This window comes from Podarcis gaigeae, assembly GCF_964106915.1.
Source record: "Podarcis gaigeae genome assembly, chromosome: 6".
Taxonomy (NCBI): Eukaryota; Metazoa; Chordata; class Lepidosauria; order Squamata; family Lacertidae; genus Podarcis; species Podarcis gaigeae.
The window spans coordinates 48,013,011-48,033,163 of record NC_139682.1 but is presented as its reverse complement, the minus strand read 5'-3'; the positions used below and the strand labels follow the sequence as shown (position 1 = coordinate 48,033,163).

At 44.4% G+C, this 20,153-nt stretch overlaps 1 protein-coding gene across 2 annotated transcripts; it reads right to left on the bottom strand.

Moving 5' to 3' along the window:
• Nucleotides 1-2,061: 2,061 nt before the first annotated feature.
• On the bottom strand, nt 2,062-19,740 carry SYPL2 (synaptophysin like 2). 2 transcript variants are annotated; one of them, XM_083745239.1, is made up of 6 exons: nt 19,306-19,740; nt 19,038-19,109; nt 14,089-14,213; nt 8,419-8,623; nt 7,309-7,500; nt 2,062-5,506 (listed from the first exon to the last, which is right to left on the bottom strand). In XM_083745239.1, the coding sequence occupies exons 1-6, from the start codon at nt 19,369-19,371 to the stop codon at nt 5,378-5,380; spliced, it is 789 nt and encodes a 262-aa protein (XP_083601365.1). In that variant the 5' UTR covers nt 19,372-19,740; the 3' UTR covers nt 2,062-5,377. The 2 variants fall into 2 exon arrangements, with proteins under 2 accessions (XP_083601365.1, XP_083601366.1); XM_083745240.1 differs by lacking the exon at nt 19,038-19,109 and having other exon boundaries at nt 19,306-19,650.
• Nucleotides 19,741-20,153: the final 413 nt, after the last annotated feature.

Sequence of the window (20,153 nt, the reverse complement as noted above, 5' to 3'; positions counted from 1 at the left end):
GCAGCAATATTTATCCACTTCAGTATTTGTAGGCGTTTTCTCGGTTTGATTTTGTGTGTGTGGAAAAATCAGTGCAGTGTAGCACAGAATGTAAAGACGTTGGTTCAGATCTCCTTACTCAGCCTTGATGACCCTTGCCTTATCTTTCCCTCTCTCCCACCACTCTATGCCACCGAGTTATTGTAAGGAAAAGAAAGGATAGCCTTTCCTCCACGTATAGGTCCAGTGCCGAGGAAGAGTAGGACAGAAACCTGTAAATGGCTATCTCTTGTTTATTCACCTCTCGGATGAAGTTCTGGTGGCTTTTGAAAATCTCTGGATCTGACTACTGAAATCATAACAACATAGTTATCAGTGGAAAAAGAAATTGTGCTTTCAGCTGAGTACAGACAGTTATTTATCTAGAAGAACAGGACCTATTTTTCTTTACCACTACTGCAGAACTAGCCCTAGTCCAGCATTGAAAACTCATGGAAGAGCTGCAGGATGCACCAGTCAGGGAACTAGACAATGAATTTACTGTCCCCCTTGGAACAAGAACATTCCTAGGAAACTCTTTACTCCACACAGAAGCAACTAAGCCCAGTGCCACCTAGTGGCTACCCTTTATAATGACACTATCCACATAACAACCATACAAATCTAAAGGGTGCATGGGAAATGCCTCTCTGCAAGTCAAAAAGACACCTGAAGTGGTTAAAGTAGACTGCTGCAATCAATTTCTAGTGTAGTCAGTTTCACATCTAAGAAAAATCTGTATTTTTTCTTCTTTCCAATGAGGATACTCAACTCCCATTCAAAAGCAAACCCTTCAATCTTTAAATTTCCCAAATGCTGTGGACATGGAAAAAGAAAGGATGTGTTATTTATCATGGATTCTACTCACTAAGCATCCCTATCAGTCACCCATCTATCTACTGCATCTATCTAATACTAACATTTTTGTGGGTTGCTGACCTCTCTGTAAGCCACCTTGGAGTAAGCGCACTACTACTCCTCAGCAACCTACTAAACTAGTTTGAGCAGGGACTATGATGGGACACAGATTAATGGGTGGCATCCAAATAAATTGTAAGTGTCACAGAACCTCCTCTCTCCTTCCACAGATTTGCTTGGTGGGTCCTCTAAACCAGGGGTCAGCAAACTTTTTCAGCAGGGGGCTGGTCTACTGTCCCTCAGACCTTGTGAAAGGCTGGACTATATTTGGAAGAAAAAAGAAAAAGAATGAATTCCTATGCCCCACAAATAACCCAGAGATACATTTTTAAAAGAAGCACACATTCTACGCATGTAAAAACATGCGGATTCCCAGACCGTCCGCGGCCTACATTTAGAAGGTGATTGGGCCGCATCAGGCCCCCGGGCCTTAGTTTGCCCACCCATGCTCTAAACCAGCGGTTCTTAACCTGTGCGTCCCCAGATGTTGTTGGACTACAACTCCCATCATCCCTGAGCTCTAGCCTTGCTAGCTAGGAGTGATGGGAGTTGTAGTTCAACATCTGGAGACCCACAGGTTGAGAAAGGTTGCAAACCCTCTGGAGTAGATTAGGGGATGGTGTAGCAGGCATGTGGTGGAAGATGAGGGAGGGGGAGTTCTGTTGCACACGCATAATGACTTAGCTGGATTCAACCAAATATATACCACAAGCAATTGCATGCCTACAATATCACTTGCGGGTCTTTATTACCTATTGTCGGCACAGAGTCTTAGAAAAGGCAGAAATCATCCATCAAAGAGATATGAAATGTCGGGATGTGCATTTGTTCTCTTACATTAATATCACAACCTTTCTTCTGTCATGGAACCCAAGGCAGTAAATGCATGGCGCCTTCCAGGCAATGCCCAGACCTACATCTTCAGACCATGTCATATGTTGGTGTAATGTATACAGTGCCACCTGCGGTTGGTGCAGAAGAAATGAGGGCTCCCAAAAACCTTTCATGCAGCTGATAGCCAGCATAGCAATAAATAATCAACGAGATAACAGTATTTTATGAACTGGGCTGCAAAAGAGATCGAAGTAGAAACAGAAGGCAAGGACAAAGAAAACCAGCCCAAAGTCAGCTCTCCCTCAGAGCAAACTCTCTCGACACTTTATTAGAACCATACTAACAATCGTCAGGAAAGGAGAAAAAACATGCAACATACCGCCACTGGAAGAGGAAATGATTGAGAGAACTGGGAGACCATGCCCAGGGCTGCTGGTCTCTACTCCACATGGTGGCATTTTCAGGACAGGGCAGAGTATATTTTTGGCATTCCCTTCATTGAGCATCACTAATCACACCACTTCTCACACTGAGCTCTTGTACAGATTCCACACCTGCTCTTTTCTCACCCCTACACAAAACAAATGTGTGGGGGAATCATAGGCCACAAAATGCAAAGCTAGTACAAGCCAAGACTGACCCTTCCCCTTCTTCCAATCACAAGTTCTGCTGGTCCCCAGTCATCTGCTTGAAGTCTGTTTTGTGGGGGCTCCATCACAGAGGAGGGATGTGTCATGTCTAATACGCAGCTAGGAGTCTGAGAGAGTTAGTCATACAGGATAACTGTGGTTTCAATGCATCGGGTGTATCCAAAAAAAAGTAGAAAACCCACAAGGGTGTGAAATATCCTGCACCTGCTGTCTGTTCAGCTGCTCCCAACAGTCCTCTCCTGTGCTGTGCCAAGTGTGGTACTACGAGGCTACCCTATATATTATCTCTCTTATACACAGATTTATAAATAAATACAGAGAGAAACAAACTCACAGGAACTTGGGCCATGTGGAAAGTGATTTGCATGATCAATGGTATACAATTACCATTTCTTTTCCTGGAACTATTACTGAGGCCTTTATTCCTGCTTCTAGTATCCGTCTACATAGAATATTTCCCATGTCTGAAGCAGCATTCTTTAGGCCTTGCCCACGGCTTAGACACAAAGGTCAGGTCTTCAGCTGGTATGCACCACACAATGTCAATTTATACTGGCTGAGGACCTTGGACAAATCTTTAAGAAATTAGAAAATATCCCTATAAGACACAAATGTGATACAAGATACACGTATCCCAACTTGGGGAGATATGGAGGGTTGATCTGTTTGTACACTCAAGGGCTACAGTGACTGATTCTAGGACTTGCTGTAATGGTCAGTTATGGAAAACACTACCATGCCAGAAGCTGAATCCTAAGCCTACTATTATGGAGTAGTAGCTTGTGGCCAGAAACATGGTGTGAATGGTGATGTTCGGTGAGTGGTTTTTAAAAAAAGAATCACTGGGAAAAGTCCTCCTAAAAGACAGTTGGACTGAAAACTGGAGAAAAACCGCCCTTCTACTAGCTAGTCAGCTTTCTTTTTGTATTGTACCAGCCCTTATGTTGCAAGAAAATCTGGACACTGCAACACAAGGGATGATTGTATGCTTCAGTCTTTGTGGCTTGACTGCAGACATGCCAGAGGATTCCATAAAGGCTGCTGTTCTGTAATGCTGGGGCAATGGCAATAATTAAACTAGGGAAGAAGAAAATTACAAAATGTACAAAGAGGGTCTTCTTAGCGTAGAGGTCCCACACCTCATGAAGCACCATTTTCCTTTTGCAGGAGAGAATTCCTCTCTCTCAGCACAAGGAGGAGAAAGAGAATAAGGAAATAAGAGAAAGTCAAAGACCTAACAAGGTCTGATATGAAAGATTTAATCAGCATAGAAGAACTCACCCTGCAACCTGCTGCACCCCAACCTCCCAAAAAAGCTAGTTTTCCCCATCCAATATTAGACACATGGAAGCACAGGGATTTAAAGATTTGGGGTGCTTCTTTTCTATTTACTCATATAAGTTTTAGAAAATAGGCAACTAGTAGAGTTTGGAGTAAATGGCAGGCCAGGCTCCATTCCCTTGTTTATGTCAACGGCATGATCAAGAGAGGGAAGAAAATACGACAGCTCTCTTCACCTGAAAGTATCCGCTTCATATACGCAATAACAAAGAGTTTCTATGATTTAAAAATGTCAGATTTAATACTGTCCTAAACTGGTGGTCCCATCATTTGCTAGAGGGACATCCAGGGATACTGGAACCTTCCTTAAAGATTCTCATCTTCACTTGGAGGCCTGGGACGCCTCAAGCCTCCATCAGAAATCTACAAGCAGCTGCCTACTGCCACACTGGAGTTAAAACGGGCATTGGCCCGAGATAGTGGCATACATGAATTCACTGACAAACAATCCACACCACAAACTTGACAGCTCATCTGTTCCTGTTACCAGAGTGTTCAGAGGCCAGAACTAAGGTCATTAACCACACTATTCTCAACAAGTTGTACAGAATTCCACCCTTCCCCTGCATCTTTGTCAACCAGAAACGAATGCCCCAAGCCTCTTGGGCCCAAGTTTTATATCAAACTATCCTAGAAGCTGAGAAAAATTCCTCTAGGTTTTCATATTTAAAAGTTTGCATTTTAAAAATAGAACAGGACCTCAGAAGACACTGAAACAGGTATCCAGGGTTTACATCCTCTGTGTGGGGAAGGGTTTGCCTCCACTATACACAAAAAACACAGGGAAATAGAGACCAAAAGCTGCCGATCAGCTCATGCTGGTGGGAGTCAGCACTTGTGGCTCAATATGGACATAGCATACATCTGTGCATGACCTGAGAGGGAAAAAATAAAGGCACCAAAACTTTGCTGCTCAAGAGTGAACAACCCATCTGTGAGCAAACAGCAGCTCCAGCTTTCATACAACTGAATTTAAGAGAAGCAGAGAGATATTTAGCACATTCATACCCCACTATGCAACAGAGAGAAACGCAACATACTCCTTCCTTCAATTGTATGAAAGTAAAAATATTCCCTTTGTATTTCTCCTTTATTTTGTTGCTAAGCCACCTGCATATTGCCGCTTCTGCCTCTATTATGGCTGCAGAGTTGAAGGTGTACTTACTCTCAAAGGTGCTTAGATGTCCCAGGTTCTGTAGCACTAATGCCTTGGTTATCTCTATGCTGTTATCCAAATCTACCTGCATTTCTCATTATAAAGTGGTCAAAATGGGAAGGAACAATGCCACACACCCTAGGACTGGTAGTAGCCAATGTTACAATGCACAATAATATATGTTTGTAAAAAAAAAAAATCTGAAGGCAGAAGATGTTTTTTTTGTAACCATGTACAGTTTGTGTATCTAGGACCACAAGAGGACCCCCTGATTTCAGCCAGAGGAAGGCATTCCAGAATAGTCAGGAGAGAGAGATGCCAGTATGACTATTGGACAGCAGCAACAATTGGCAGAGAAGGCGTATTTCCTGCCCTGAAATGGGATGAGCATGTACGTGAGACAAGGCACTGTTCCTGGTGGGGGAAGAGGAGGCTTCAGGAGTGAAGGAGGAGAGGTTCCTTATTGCTTATCAACAGCTCCTTGTTCAGCAGAGCTTTCCTTGTTGGTGGTCTGAGCATGCCAAGGGGTCTCTTTAAAAACAAACCAGCAGTTTCCAGCCCACAGTATAAAGTTGACAAAACCAAACAGCTGAGAAAGAAAGAGAGAAGTGCAGAGTTAATGTAGAAGCACTTGTAGCCGAGCTATCTGAGCAGACTGTATGTTGTAGAGGAGTGCAACCACTCTGGGCTGGAGCCAAATAATGAGGCAAATTGGGTTGATATGGAGCTCTTTTAACCCTTTCGGAATCAAACTGCGATAGCAATAAAATGCCCTAAGCTGGATCAGTGTGTTACAAAACCTCATGTTGCTCTGTTTTTCAGTGCCCTATATGCCTATGTTTGTCTATGTTTCTCTACTCTAGGTCCTTGGGCTTTGCAAGAAGCGAGTTTGTCTAAATGCTGACCTTGGAGCACTGAAGAGCTGTGGATGTTTTTGGTGGTTTTGTTGTTGTTAAAGCAGAACAGTGGATTTTTTAAAAGTAAGTTAGACTCTGTTTCACACACACGTCTGCTGCTCTGTTTGGGGGGGGGGAGTAATCTGGAGCTCCTCAGCACTTTGCAGGAAGTATTAAGGACAGCCTCACCTTCTACCTCCTATTGGAGGACATAACATCCTAACACAAACAAGCACTGGGAAAGCTAAGCTGGCCAGTGTGAAGATGCTAATAGTTTCATCAATGTACAAGCAAGAATATACACCATTTGGCCACCTTTTCATTATTTTAAGGTATGAAAGAACAAGAGACAAAATCACCTCCTACCCCCAAAAGATAACTAGATTTTGGTGTTTTAGTTGGCCTTATAAAAGCATTGCCCTAGTATGGCGTATGCAGGAAAGTGAAACCCTTTTACTTTCCCTATAAAGGCTCCTGGGCCTGCAGTTTGGTAGACTTAATCCACTCTGGAGGGGCTCATCTGCTTCTGCCAAAAGGGGAAAAAAGTTTATAGCCATTTTCAGATTTCCCATAACAGTGAATGGGGAACACAGAGCTCCATTTTATACAGAGCAGCATAAAACCTGAATCACAGTTTGAAGTGGATAGAGAGACTCAAAAACAGAGCCTAATTGTTTTTATAAGCAGATACAAAGCAAATCTTAAGGCCCATGCAAAAACTTAGTATGCTCACGTGTTCTTCCTTAATGCCCTTTAATTTTCTTTTGTCTACTTCATCACTTTGATCAACAAAGAATAAAAAGTCAAATTTTCACTAGTTTTCAGTAAGTGTTTGTGAACAGTGGTGACTGGTGATTCTCATCCACATTTGTGAAGGCAAGGACCAAATGAGGTCAATAGTTATTTTAGAATCAATTAATCCATTAAAAAATGGCCTTGAACAGATGCCCTGTCTGTTTGTCTGCTCTTCAGGGGCTGAAATCTGTAGTTAGGTCATCACTAAGGTGCATATATTTTAGGCACTGCTGTACTCCATCACATATGCAATTTAAACCAGCAACCACTGTACTAGTACTTATTTAAGTACAGATTTGACAAGACTGCTGCCAGTGCTGTAGAAAACTGTGAAATGCCCATAATTTAAAAAAGAATCAGGAGCTTTATATTCAGTACATGCAGACAGGCTGTTCTTGGGAAATAAAGATACCAACTGCATTTTTTTAAAAAAAAAGGTTAAGATCCATTAGTTAGTAGCTATTTGTTGTGTCGTTATACATTACGAACAGAACAGAAGCTGAAAACTGCACCTACATCACTACCTGTAGCTTTAAGTTACTCAAAGGGTATGAATGTATGAAGTTATGAATGTGTATGAAACTAACCGAGGTCTATTAAAATCAATGGAGCTACACTCTATAGGTTCCAATGCAGCTGAAGGTCTGCGATTCCCACTCCCCCCACAATCACACAATATTGCTCCCCAGGCAACTCTTACCACAGAGATGTTGGCCAGGCCCATAGAAGGTGTGGCCCCAGCATTGCATACAGCAGTTTTAAGTTGACACACTGACATGGCAGCAATGAGACTGGAAGGCCGCGTAGCTCCTTTCACATCTGACAGACCTTTGCCCCAAGCTGAAAATGCCACTAGCCAGAAAAAGGTAAATGAGACGGTCACACAGAAGTCCTGGGGGGAGGAAAAAACAGAGAAGACCACAATGGTTCCATCTCATAGACCAGACTGTCCTCCCTATTCCACCCAAAAGATGCAAGCATTGAGGGCCCTCGATGTTGGGTTATTGCCCCATTCCATCTCTCAGGCCCTTCACATGGTGGGTCTACATGTGCCAAAATAGCCACATCCAATTTTTCCACAGCCACCTAAGACACTCTGAAAGGATCTGCAAGTGATATGGGGTCATCACAATTCAAGTGGCTCCATGCAACCCCAAGGGGAAGGAGTTTAATGACAGCATTAGATAGTTTTTAACTAGTCTTTGTGCCACTTAGGGGGAGCGGGAATGCTGTTCCAACTAAAGAAGGCCAAAGATTCCACCCTAAAATGAGGGGTGACCAAGGTAAAGGTTCCTGTACATTAAATAGTTGGGTAGAAGCAGGAATACCAGAAGGCGCAGCTTGTCATGTTACAGCACTGCAGGAAAATACTTGTACAGTGGTACCTCAGGTTACAGACGCTTCAGGTTACATACGCTTCAGGTTACAGACTCCGCTAACCCAGAAATAGTACCTCAGGTTAAGAACTTTGCTTCAGGATGAGAACAGAAATCATGCTCTGGTGGTGCAGCAGCAGCAGAAGGCCCCATTAGCTAAAGTGGTGCTTCAGGTTAAGAACAGACCTCTGGAACCAATTAAGTACATAACCTGAGGTACCACTGTATATCAGGCACCGTCCAGATCCACTCAGTGCATAATATGGTTGTGTGAGCTGCTCCTCTGGATTGTCCCAAGGATAAACTGAATTAGAGAGTTTAGGGAAGCAGTGTTTAGGGAGAGAAGTGTCTCTTATCCAAGGAGCATTTTAGACACTGGTTCTCCGGGGTTTAGGTCCTGCATCAAAGAGCAGAGGACCAAAGTGAAATCTTACCGCAAAAGGAAGCTTCTTATTTTCTTTGTAGAGTGAGTGAAACCGTAGATAGACTGCCAGAGCTGCCATGGTATACAAGAAAGAAAAAACACCCAAGGTCACAAAGAACTCAGCAGGTGCTGAAAAGTCTCCCAAGAGATGCAGCGTCCTTTTAGCAGTAGATCCTTCAATACAGTCTGGCATATCAAATGGAACCTTGTACAACCTGGTCAGGATGAAAAGGAAAGAGAAAGAAACATGTTTGGTACGACTTAGCACATCTGGTACAGAGCTACCTCTGACAAACAGGGGTGAGGGTTGAGACAGATGATAGCTTTTAAGCGAGTTAAAAGTAGTTGAGATTTATTTTGCCCTACTCTTCACTTCAGGTCAAATAGATTGTGCAAGATTTTTGAAGCAGAACAAAACCCTGCAGCACCTGTGTATCAAAGTGAGATGAATGCACACACCAAACAGCAAACAAACCCCTTTCCAAAGTTCCTGTAGCTCTCTGGGGAAAAACACCTCAAACCAACAACCAGAGCCTAGCTCCAGCCTTTCCATGATAGAATCATGTTACTCTTCTCATTGGGGAATAAAACCATATCTGCATCTTTGCTTATCCTAATCAGAACACACTTATCGTAAGGCCTGATGACAGGTGGTGCCTTCTCTATATGGCTTGCTGCGATAGTACATTTCACCCTTACTCTGATGGAGCAAACCTCTTGGGTACTGATACAGCTTTCAAAAAGATACATGTGTGGTAGAGATGCTTTGACATGACTTGAACAAGACATTTCCTTGAAAGAAAGATAAGTAGCACCTCTCTGTTTTTAATTACATACTTGAGCTTTGGGGTACACTCTGTAGGTTTCCTCTAAAAGTATTAAACCAACTTCCTACCAAAACAGATACAAGGTGGAAACGTCTCTGAAAGACACCTCCTGCCTTGAAACTTACTGGGACTGTTCTGGCAGCTACCACTTTGCAGGATCAGAGTTTTTTTCCACCTTCTGCTTTCCAAAGACTCAGCTTTCCAAAGCAGTGACTTTGCTGATGCACAGAATTGCAATTTTCATTTCATGGAGAAAATTGGTTGGGCTGGGACTTTGTACAAATGTAGTACAAATATACATACCCCATCTTCAAAGAGACCAAATATATCTTGCGCAGGGAGCGCTTATTAGCTGTTTGGATATAATTTTTGGTCACTAAGAAGAGCTATTACAGTTCTCCATCTAGCTGCTATCGGGTGGTATAACACCAGCAGCTCTCTACATTATATAAATAGCCTCTAGCCTTTTCCCACATGTGCCATTTGAACCAGGCTGGCACTGAAGTCAGAAGTTCTGTAGCTTGAGCCCTCAGCAACAGCTTCCAACATAAAACTGTGTTTACCGACATTAAAATCAGGAGGTTTCCACATTGCAGACAAGAACTATAAAGCCAATCTGCTTATCTGCAACAGATCAAATGGTTTGCAGGTTATGTGAAGCTATTCTGCTTATTTTAATAAGCAAGAGCCCACAGAAATCATCTGATAATTTAGAGGGTAGAAAAAGGCAGCTATGATTCCATTGAAAAATGCAAACTTACCACGGGGCTTAAACAGAGAAAAATTAATGTTCCCAAGTCTGTCTAATCGCTAGCTTTTTATGTTTAACATACCTCTTAGAAAAGACATTGTTAAGCTCACAGGCTGCAGTTTAAGAAGGATCTAAGGACTTGTCCAGATAGTAATTTAACCATCAACACCTAAGTATATAGGGCTCCCTGCAATGAAGGCATGGCCATGACAGAACAGGTGTGAATCCCACCCCCCAACCAAAAGGTAGCAGGGTTCTGTGATATACTAAAACACAAATAATAATCCAGAAGTCAAGCAGCAAGAACAGCTCAGAGAATGAGAGCAAAAGCCTCCTTCATCTAAAGTGCTTCTCGACTCATACACAACACAATTCATTATTCCAAGAGACTATTCACCAGATACTTTGTTCTGTGTTTTCTCTGTTAGAACCACTACCACTCCTCCCAATTTGTTCTTCTTGTCAAAGGCATCTCAATAGACTTCACAGACTTGCCTCTATTTATAGCTATCAGATGTTGGCAGGGAAGCAAAGTTGCAGAGATAGAACCATGCTCATATCCTACATACACTGAGTGTAAGATTGATTTCATTCTAACTTTGGCCATGTCTGTACTCATCTGACAAGTCTTGTGGTAGATCCCTAACATACAAATCATTTAATATTGCTAGCTTCTTACTTTCCAAGAAAGGTAATCTCCTGATTTGGCATGGCAAAAGGACCTATGAATGCCCCCCACAATCTGATCCAGTCTCTTGTTTTTTTGCAGTGGCATTGAACCCCAACACCACCTTGACTAGGACTTAGCAGAACATAGATAGTGGAAGGGAAAGAGGAGAGCAAGCAGCAAAAAGGAAGGGAGGGGCTATTGGTTTGTGTGCATTACTGTCTTATCTTTATTATGCCTTTTGTGCTTTTATCCTGTATTTTCATGCTGCGAACCACCCTCAGATCTACAACTGAAGGGCAGTATACAAATTTAATAAAATAATTTTAAAAACATATTTCACATGCTTATATGTCTCTCAACAGATGACAGATGCATCAAGTCAGTTGCAGCTTTTAAGTTTGCTATGAAGGGCATAACCCTCCTTCCCAAAACAAATCACAGAGCACCGAGAATTTACAAGTACAGTGCTGTCCAGACAGCTTTCCCTATGCACAATTAGGTCCTCCAGCAGTGATTTTGAAGGGGTGTGTGTGTGTAAATGACAGTCAGTGTGGGGGTTTTGCTTTGGATTAGTTCATTCCTGCTAGACTCTGATCTGCTATTCCTCTGTCTAGCAGTTATTGGCACAGAGATTTTATTGTGTCAGGTGCACCCATTCATTTAACATTTATTAAACTATCCAATGGTAATGCCCTTAGAAAGCGCCTTCCTTATCATTTCAGCCCTGAAATCAGTGGAAATACAATATAATGCATTTAAACCCACACACACACAAAAGGAAGGAGGGAGAACTCAAAACACAGTTGGAACAACACTGGCTAGAGCTCCTCCTGAAACAGAAGTCCAAGGCCAATGTAATCCTCCAAGAAGTGTTGGTGTGTTGGGAAGAAAGCATCCTCATCTCCTCCTTGGTGGCATTCCAGCAACAAAATTGCCTGCAACCAGGGAGTCTCAGGAACTTGTCCATTTTAAATAGCTATGCTTGGACAAGCTGGAAAAGGTGATACTTGCCTTAAAGGGTACCTAATGAGGGAAAACAGGGGAGCTGGTTGCGCTGTGGTTTAAACCATCAAGCCTCTTGAACTTGCCAGTCATAAGGTTGGCAGTTCGAATCCGCATGATGAGCTGAGCTCCCATTGCTTTGTCCAAGCTCTTGCCAACCTAGCAGTTTGAAAGCATACCAGTACAAGCAGATGGAGAGGTACTACTGTGGCGGGAAGGTAAATGCCGTTTTTGTGTGCTCTGGCACTCATCAATGTGTTCTGTGCACCAGAAGCGGTTTAGTCATGCTGGCCACATGACTTGGAAAAGCTGTCTGTGGACAAACGCCGGCTCCCTCAGCCTGAAAAGCGGAGATGAGTGTTGCACCCCATAGTTGAATTCAACTGGACTTAACCGTCCAGGGATCCTTAACCTTTTGACCTGAGGGAAAATGCCTGGGAGAGCTGGACTCCTCTGATATGTTCTGGTGTCTTGGGGAAATAGGGCTGCCCACATTCAAAACATTATAAGGAATTAGGGGAAATTAGGATATGCCCAACAGGGAATTATGGGAAATATTAAACTGATGACCCAATTCTACAAACTCACTGCTTAGAAGCAAAAACATCCCAATTAGCAGTGTTCACTCATGAGGTTCTCTGCAGATCACCAAAAATGGCACATTAACACATTTTCTAACTTATCTTGCAATGTGACAAGAATTTCTCTTCATTGTTAACATGGCTGACAACTGATTTTGTCAAAAGCCTATGTCCAAAAAGGGAACATAAAATAGGTAGGCGTATGGCAGTCTCTTACAAGTGGATAGAAACTGAGCCCCATGTATCTAAGGGTGCCTTCTCCCTTACATTCCCATTAACAGAACTATGTTCTACAGTATCTTCTTGACGGCAATGTCTGTTTACCTTATGATGCTCACATAGACAAACATGTCAGAAAAATTAACAGTATCTTTTCCTGGTTCTCTTAAACAGTATATTTAAAAACAAAAAAGTCACATTTGAACTTGCAAGGAACAGGTCTGATGCATTCTGTAACTACCGTACTTTCTTTTGCTAGCTTCCAAACAATGGGTGAGTTATAGTCCATATTAAAGCAAATATATATTCTATTTCATTAATGATGCTTTTACTGTATTTGTTATTTGCTGTTACTAAACGTGTTGCTTTAAATAATCTGCATTTTAGTGTTTGTAAGAGTGGTGTGTAAATGCTTTGATTGGTTAAATAAATATGTTACTTCGCCTTAGCAGAACGATTCTTCTGTGAGCAACTTCCTACAACATTGGGGGTTGCTTAATTTAGGGAAAAGGTCGGGGAGCAGGACACACAACAGAGATGTATAAAATTAAGCACGGTGTAGAAAAAGCAGCGAAAAAGAGAGATTTCTCTCCCTCTCTCAGAATACCAGAACCCAAGAGTGGCTTGCCTGGTGGGGCAGAGGCAGTGCAATGCTGCTATGTAATGGCAGGGGTGAAAAGGCAGCAAGGTCATGGCTTGTGGACAAACCAGATGAAGCAATTCAGGGCTCCTCCTGGTATGTCCTCACAACCCCAACCTCACCATCTCATTCCTACCAGTAAGTGGCAGCGACGCCACTGCCAGCAGGCTTCTGCAATAAAGAAGATCTAGAACAAACAAAGATCTAGTGGGAGATCTAGTACAAAGTAGCCCTTCCAACTCTGAGTCACCAACTTAGATAGCTTTGAAAGAGGGTTAGGCAAATGCATGGAGGATAAGGCTATCAGTTGCTTCTAGTAGCAATGGCTATATGCTACTTCCAATATCAGAGGCAATATGCCTCTAATTACCAGGTAATGGGGGTTATGAGTAGACAAGGGCAATTATGTGTGTGTCCTGCTTGGGGACTGAGTGAACAGAATTGCCCGATGAGATGGTCTTTTGGTTTGATCTAGCAGAGTTCCCCTCACGTTGGAAGGACCCAAAGAACCATAAAACTAGTTGCATACACCCCAAGGGGGACTTTGTGTTTGTGTTTCCATATCAGTGCCCCTGTATGTTGCAGAGCAAACCAGTTCTGAAATCAAAGCAATTTACAAAATTGGTTTGAGGTGTTGCATTGGGGGCGGTTGTTCAAGGTAAATTAGGGGGAAATCCTATTAAGCCTGCACAAGCCCTTGGCATGCCTAACCCCAATAAACCACACAATTCTCTCCACACACACACACACACCCCAATGTGTTTTGAGTCATTTCCTAGAAATCCAGAATTTTAGTGTTGGGATACTCTGGAGTTTATCCTGTACAAGCAGAAATTTTGCAACTAAGTTTCATTTCTTCAGGAAGCTTTTCCAAACACAGGCAATATGAGGTGCTAGAAACAGAATCATAAGGACCATGATGTATTTAGCTACAATGTTCAGCTCCACATAGTATCTCCCAAGTTAACACTCAGTAAGACTCCCATTTACCTGAAAGGATATCCAAACTGCACAGTGATAGCAGTTGTCTCTTTAGGACTCTCATTGCATTTCACAGTAGCCCCTGTTTCTGCACTGAAAGAACCACAGGCTCCAAAGGCAAATATGGCAAAGAGCTGGAGGAAGAAGCAAAGGAGTTTAGAACTAAATGTGTCCTAGTCGGTAGCAAACAGTGGCACAGGCTCTGGCATCATGCAGGACAACAGATCTGGCATCAGCTACTATGAACTATCCAAGACCTAAAAAAATCACAATCATCTAGGCTTGTCTTGCAAAACATTAAGATCAGCTCACATGCAAGCCACAATGATAAATGCCACAATCCATGTGCAATCCATGTGCAAAGCTAGCCAATTAATTGGGGGGGGGGGGGAGAGAAGCAGACAACATACTGTATTACTTTTCATTGAACTATTCATCTTTAATATAATACAACCCAATATAGTTAAATATGGTTTTTTCTTTTAAAAAATACACTTCTCATCTGGGTGTGTTATCAGTAACCTCCACAGTACTAAGTACCTCTCCACTACAATGACAGTAACAAATAAATGTCAAGCTGGATTATGCAGAAAACCAGGTTGTGCTAAGGTTCTTAGGTAGAACTTACTGGTTTAAAGAAAATGAATCTTGGGAGTTTATTAATTTCTACAATTATCTGGTACAACAACTGAAAGAGGTCAATTTTTTTATAAAAATTAAAAAGTAATTTGGTCCAAGTTCACCACCAAACTATATACCAAAGAACAGTTGTTCTCTACATGTTAATAGTTTTTTATTATCAGTACCATTAACCCAGAGTTAAATACAATCAGCTCAAAAGCAAATGCCAATGCATTACAAAGCAGAAGTCTGAAACTTAAAATCTCTCTAAGGGTTATTCCAGTTTAGCATATCATGCCAACCAAGAATATACATGCACCGAGATCAGTATTTTGTTTTGCTATTAGGCCCAAGTATGTCTACATACCGACACAGGCCCATACAAAACTAGATTAGGCCTTTTAGGATGCTTCAGCATTACAACAACAGCAAAAAGAGTCACACTTGCCCCTGTTTTGGTGTATTGGTGCTGCATTATGACACCTAGGTGGTACCAGTGGACAACAGGCCCAGCAACTGCTCAGTTGATAGGATCAAAGCTGCTAAAATCATTGCATATAGCATTCTTGAGAATTAAATGCTCAAACATGAAAGGCACTTGCAGGCAAGGGATATAGCTTTAGCGCTAGTCACTCGTTGCACCACTACAGCTGAAGAACTACAAAACTCGGCCGTCCAAATGCAAGTGCAGGGAAAATGAAACCTATGTGAAATCTGCAAACAAATGAGGTGGGGGGGCAGAGCTGCAGCTGTTCATATTTTGGACTATGATGGAAGCATAAATAAAAAATAAAAATAAATTAATAATGCATTATTATTCCACAAGGGAGCAACTATTTTCCATGACCTCTGTTTCTACACTTGTTCCTGCCTTCTGAAAAGCCAAGAGGCCTGGTCTAGTGAGTTTGGGCCAGAGACACTTACAGGAAGTGATCACTATGGCATCCTACATCGCTGGTAGAAATTGAATGAAGCGTCAAGCTAAAACGTCATCGTACAGCAGGAGTAGGCAACCTACGGTCCGCAGACGGTCCAGGAATCAGCGTGTTTTTACATAAGTAGAATGTGTCCTTTTATTTAAAATGCATCTCAGGGTTATTTGGGGGGCCTGCCTGGTGTTTTTACATGAGTAGAATATGTGCTTTTATTTAAAATGCATCTCAGGGTTATTTGTGGGGCATAGGAATTTGTTCATTATTATTTTTTCAAAATATAGTCTGGCCCACTACATGGTCTGAGGGACGGCGGACCGACCCACGGATGAAAAAGGTTGCTGACCCCTGACCTACAGTCTGTTTACTAGCCAGTCACATCAACCGACTCCTCCCTCCAGAACTATATAATCCTATCTAAGATGTACATTCATTCAGCAGTTCATGACAGCACCACAATACTCATCGAAGTACTGTTTCCATTATTTCCAGGGGTGGAGGGGGAGCTAAGACCAAGCTGCAAGCATAATTGACTTAACTTAACAAAGTAAGCAGCAACAGCCCAAATGCTGAACTGGTGTAGATTTGAACTACACCCAATTTGGGCCAAATATGTGGGGAAAGTGTAGAAGGAAATAGGGACTGAACTGAAAACAAAGGCATTAAGGGATATGGGCCCTGTTTCTACTGAGATCCTGCCCTTTGTTTTCCAGGTCTATAAATTGGCAGGACACATAAGAAAAAGATTTTATATAGGATGGATAATGCTGCAATAGAGCAAAACACCATCTTCACCGTACCATCACCACAACAGATGGCCTGATCAAGCCATGCACAAATGCTTCCACACTCATTGGGGGTGGGGGGGGGGAGGACATGCAAAAAGAGATCCTAACACAGCACAGGAGAACTACTTATTTAATTATACCATGCTCCTTCAGGAACTATTTGTATTATTATCCAAGCCGCATAATTGGATGCTACTAAGGCTATTTATTCCATTCAAAGAATCCAAAACCCATTTTAAGATCTCAAGTCTAGTGCTTCCCTTACTCTTTTTTTTTAAGGGAGGGGGGAGCCATCAATGGATGCCTCTCTCTTTTTAAGTCACATACGTTTTTGGCCTATGCCCCAAAATGAAAACCTCTTAAGACTGATTTATACCACCATTTTTCCCCCCACAAAGAGGCAGGTAGGCGATAGAGACTTAGTGAGCTATAGAGTTGGCCAGACAACATAATGGAATGTGAAATGTAATCTGTTGCTTATAGGGAGAAGAGCCATATTCACAAAAATTGAGGTGCACACAGAAATAACCAAGTAGGCAAATACTGCACATCGGAGAAGGCATGAACACTAATACTGCTTCACAGAAAGCAAGTCATTGTGTTGTCATTAGTCTTTGATGCTGCATTGTTCCCATGATCCACTGCTTTAATCGGCCAATTTTTTCATGAGGTCCCCACTGATGCAGGTATGGGAAGCTACCAGGTATCACTGGACACCAGCTCCCATCAGTCCCAACCCACTCGGCCAGTTGTCAGAGATGATAGGAGTTGTAGTCCAGTGACACCTGGGGACAGTCTGGAGAAACAGGAAATGTTGCCTTGCCCTGCCTGCCCTTGGCACTGCCATACCTGCTGGAACTGGTGTTGCTTCTCTGCTTGCCCTCCCACTGGTGTAGAAGCGGCGCCAGCACTGGCACCAATTTTGGGTGAGATCTCACCAAAATTGCACAAGATCTTGCACTCTCTGTAAGATCTCTTTCAATTTCAGCCAATACCAGCATCACATCTGGTGCCTTGGTGGCTCCTGCCAGCTGAGGCAGGTGCCTCAGTCTGCCTGCTTTGTCTGGAGGGCAACATATCCCCCATCCCTGTCCTATAGCAACAGCTGTAGAGTCAGAACTGTGCTGGTTGGAGCTGATGGGACTTGAAGTCCAAAGCAGATGGAGGACACCAGATTGGAAAAGGTTCTCTTATGCTCTTCAGTATTTATGACCTTCAACCTATCCAAGACTGCACTTTCTTACGAAATGGATGCCAGCTCAGTTCTGTTTTGTTACTATCAACCCTCTGCCTTTAAGTATTGTCAGCCGTTGAGTGGGGACACGGGTGGTGCTGTGGGTTAAACTACAGAGCCTAGGACTTGCTGATCAGAAGGTTGGCGGTTTGAATCCCTGCGACAGGGTGAGCTCCCGTTGCTCGGTCCCTGCTCCTGCCAACCTAGCAGTTTGAAAGCCCGTCAAAGTGCAAGTAGATAAATAGGTACCACTTCAGCGGGAAGGTAAACAGTGTTTCCGTGCGCTGCTCTGGTTTGCCAGAAGCGGCTTAGTCATGCTGACCACATGACCCGGAAGCTGTACGCTGGCTCCCTCGGCCAATAAAGCGAGATGAGCGCCGCAACCTCAGAGTCGGTCATACCATCTCCTTTTGGCCCAAAGGGGGTGGGATCCACTTGAAAGACCTGTCATGTTGTGCCAACATGTGCATTTAGCAGTGGCGTAGCGTGGGGGGTGCAGGGGGGCTGGCCGCACCGGGCGCAACATCTGGGGGGTAGGGTTAGGGGGCACAAATCCACAGGTTAGGGGGTGCAAATCCATGGGTTAGGGGGTGCAAATTACTTGCCTTGCCCCGGGTGCTGACAACCCACGCTACGCCACTGGCATTTAGTGAAAGTAAATGCAGGTTCCATGTGTTACAACTGTATTGTTGAGCTACTTAGGAAAAAGTACATATCTTAGAGGTTTTCTTTTCTTTTCTTGTAGGTGAGAACACGGGCTCTTCTCTTTTCAATAAGACATTTAGCTCTAAATAAGCCTCATTCATTTCTCATTCTTGCAGGGACAGAATTTTGGGCATTTTCCTGGCCACCCATTAATCCTAGGGAAATACCCCGAGCCCCTCCAACCCTTGGGCTCCAAACTGGGTACTACCGTAAATAAGACCAGGGCTTCTAAGCTCCCCTTGGGAAGCCTGAGCAGGGAGCGAATCCGTGAGCTCAGGGACAAGTTAAGGCGCGGTATGTGCAGGATCAGAACTCCAGAAAGGTTAAACCCGCCCGAGTGAAATGTGAGCGCTGCTAACGCCAGCTCCCATGCATACCCCAGTCCACGAATCCAGACTCCTTGCACATAGAAGGGCTGCCTTAGAGGGCAGGCACTCGGGCGTCTCCCTCCCGCCCTCCCTCCTAAGTCTGCCCCTGCACGCCGCCTCCGGCTCGCAGCCAGAAAGTCGGCTCGCAGGGTCCCACCGCCCGAGAACCGACGCCCCCTTTCTTCAACTCCCCCTGATCTCCAAGGGCCTGGTCTCTCAGCGCGTTTGCTGGACGGCAGCGTCACCTTCCTCTCACTCGCACCCCCACCCCACCCCCCCAAAAAAAAGTTGCACGGGAGGCCGAACTTACCCACTCCAGCACCTTAATGAATCCCAGGGGCTCCTCCAAGCGGCCCCAACGCAGCCCCAAGAGCAGCTGGGCCTGGCGAGGGAAGCAAAAAAAGGGGGGGAGGGAAGGAGGGAGAAACAAGGGCAGGGAGTTCAGGTCAGCCAGGAGGGAAAGCCCAAAGAAGAGGAGGAGGGGAAGGGGCGTCGGAAAGAGGAGAGAGAACAATGCGGGGGAGGGAGAGAACGGAAGAGCGACGGGGAGAGAAAGTAGCCAAGAAAGGGCGCCCTACCACCGGGCTCTGGGACTCCTTGTCCGCCGCCGCCGCCGCCCCCCTCTGGGCTCTGGGCTCCGACATTCTCGGCGACGAGCTGCTGTCGGTGGTCGTCTGCACGGCAGTGGCTGCGGAGAGCGCGGCTTCCTTGCTTCTCCGCCGCGCGGACGGAGGAGTGGTCCAGCCGAGGGGAGCCGGGGCTGCAGAGGCGCCTGCTGCTGCTGCTCCCTCCTCCGCGGAGCTGCGGGGAAAAAAGCCCCGTCGAAAGTCCTGTCAAACTCGCAAGTGGAGGCGCGGGTGGGGGAAAGGGAGCGCGTCACGCGGCGGCGGGCGCACATGGAGCTTGGAGCGGCCCCCCCCCGCGGGCTGTGGGCGGAGCCTCTTGCCTGGCGGCTCCGCCTTCCCCCTCGAAGGGACGGGCGGCGAAGGCGATCCGGACCTGCTCTTAAGTCTTTCTTAAGCGGCCTCGCTCGTCTCGAGGGTTGGGACGTGCCGGTGGGGCTTCTTGACTGACAGCGCAATCCTAGCCATATTTGTGCAGGTGTAAGCCCTGCATAGGGGGCTGGACTAGATGACCCTGTGGACCCTTCCAGCTCTAGTAAAATCAGTCAGTGCTGAATCAGTGCTTTAGGTAATCAGTGCTTTAGGTAACGTGGGGTTAGGATCGCTGCCTCAGTGCGGGCACAGAAAGACCACCAAACTTTGATGAAGTTTTGAAAGCCTGGTTGTTTCAGTTGAGCTGTAGCACTTATAAAGAGAAAAAAAGGTGGCTAATATCTACTAAACTAAACTAAACTAAACTAAACTAAACGCATGTTAAACTCCAAGCAGCAGACCTTTAAACAAACGTGTTGTACTGCTGCTGT

Excerpts from the sequence above, each read along its gene's own strand:
- SYPL2 (XM_083745239.1), bottom strand. The coding sequence starts at position 19,371 with ATGTCGGAGCCCAGAGCCCAGAGGGGGGCGGCGGCGGCGGCGGACAAG. Across the intron at positions 14,214-19,037 it reads TCATTAAGGTGCTGGAGTGG|CTCTTTGCCATATTTGCCTT; the intron begins GTAAGTTCGGCC and ends TTCTTCCTCCAG. Across the intron at positions 7,501-8,418 it reads ATAAGAAGCTTCCTTTTGCG|GACTTCTGTGTGACCGTCTC; the intron begins GTAAGATTTCAC and ends TCCTCCCCCCAG.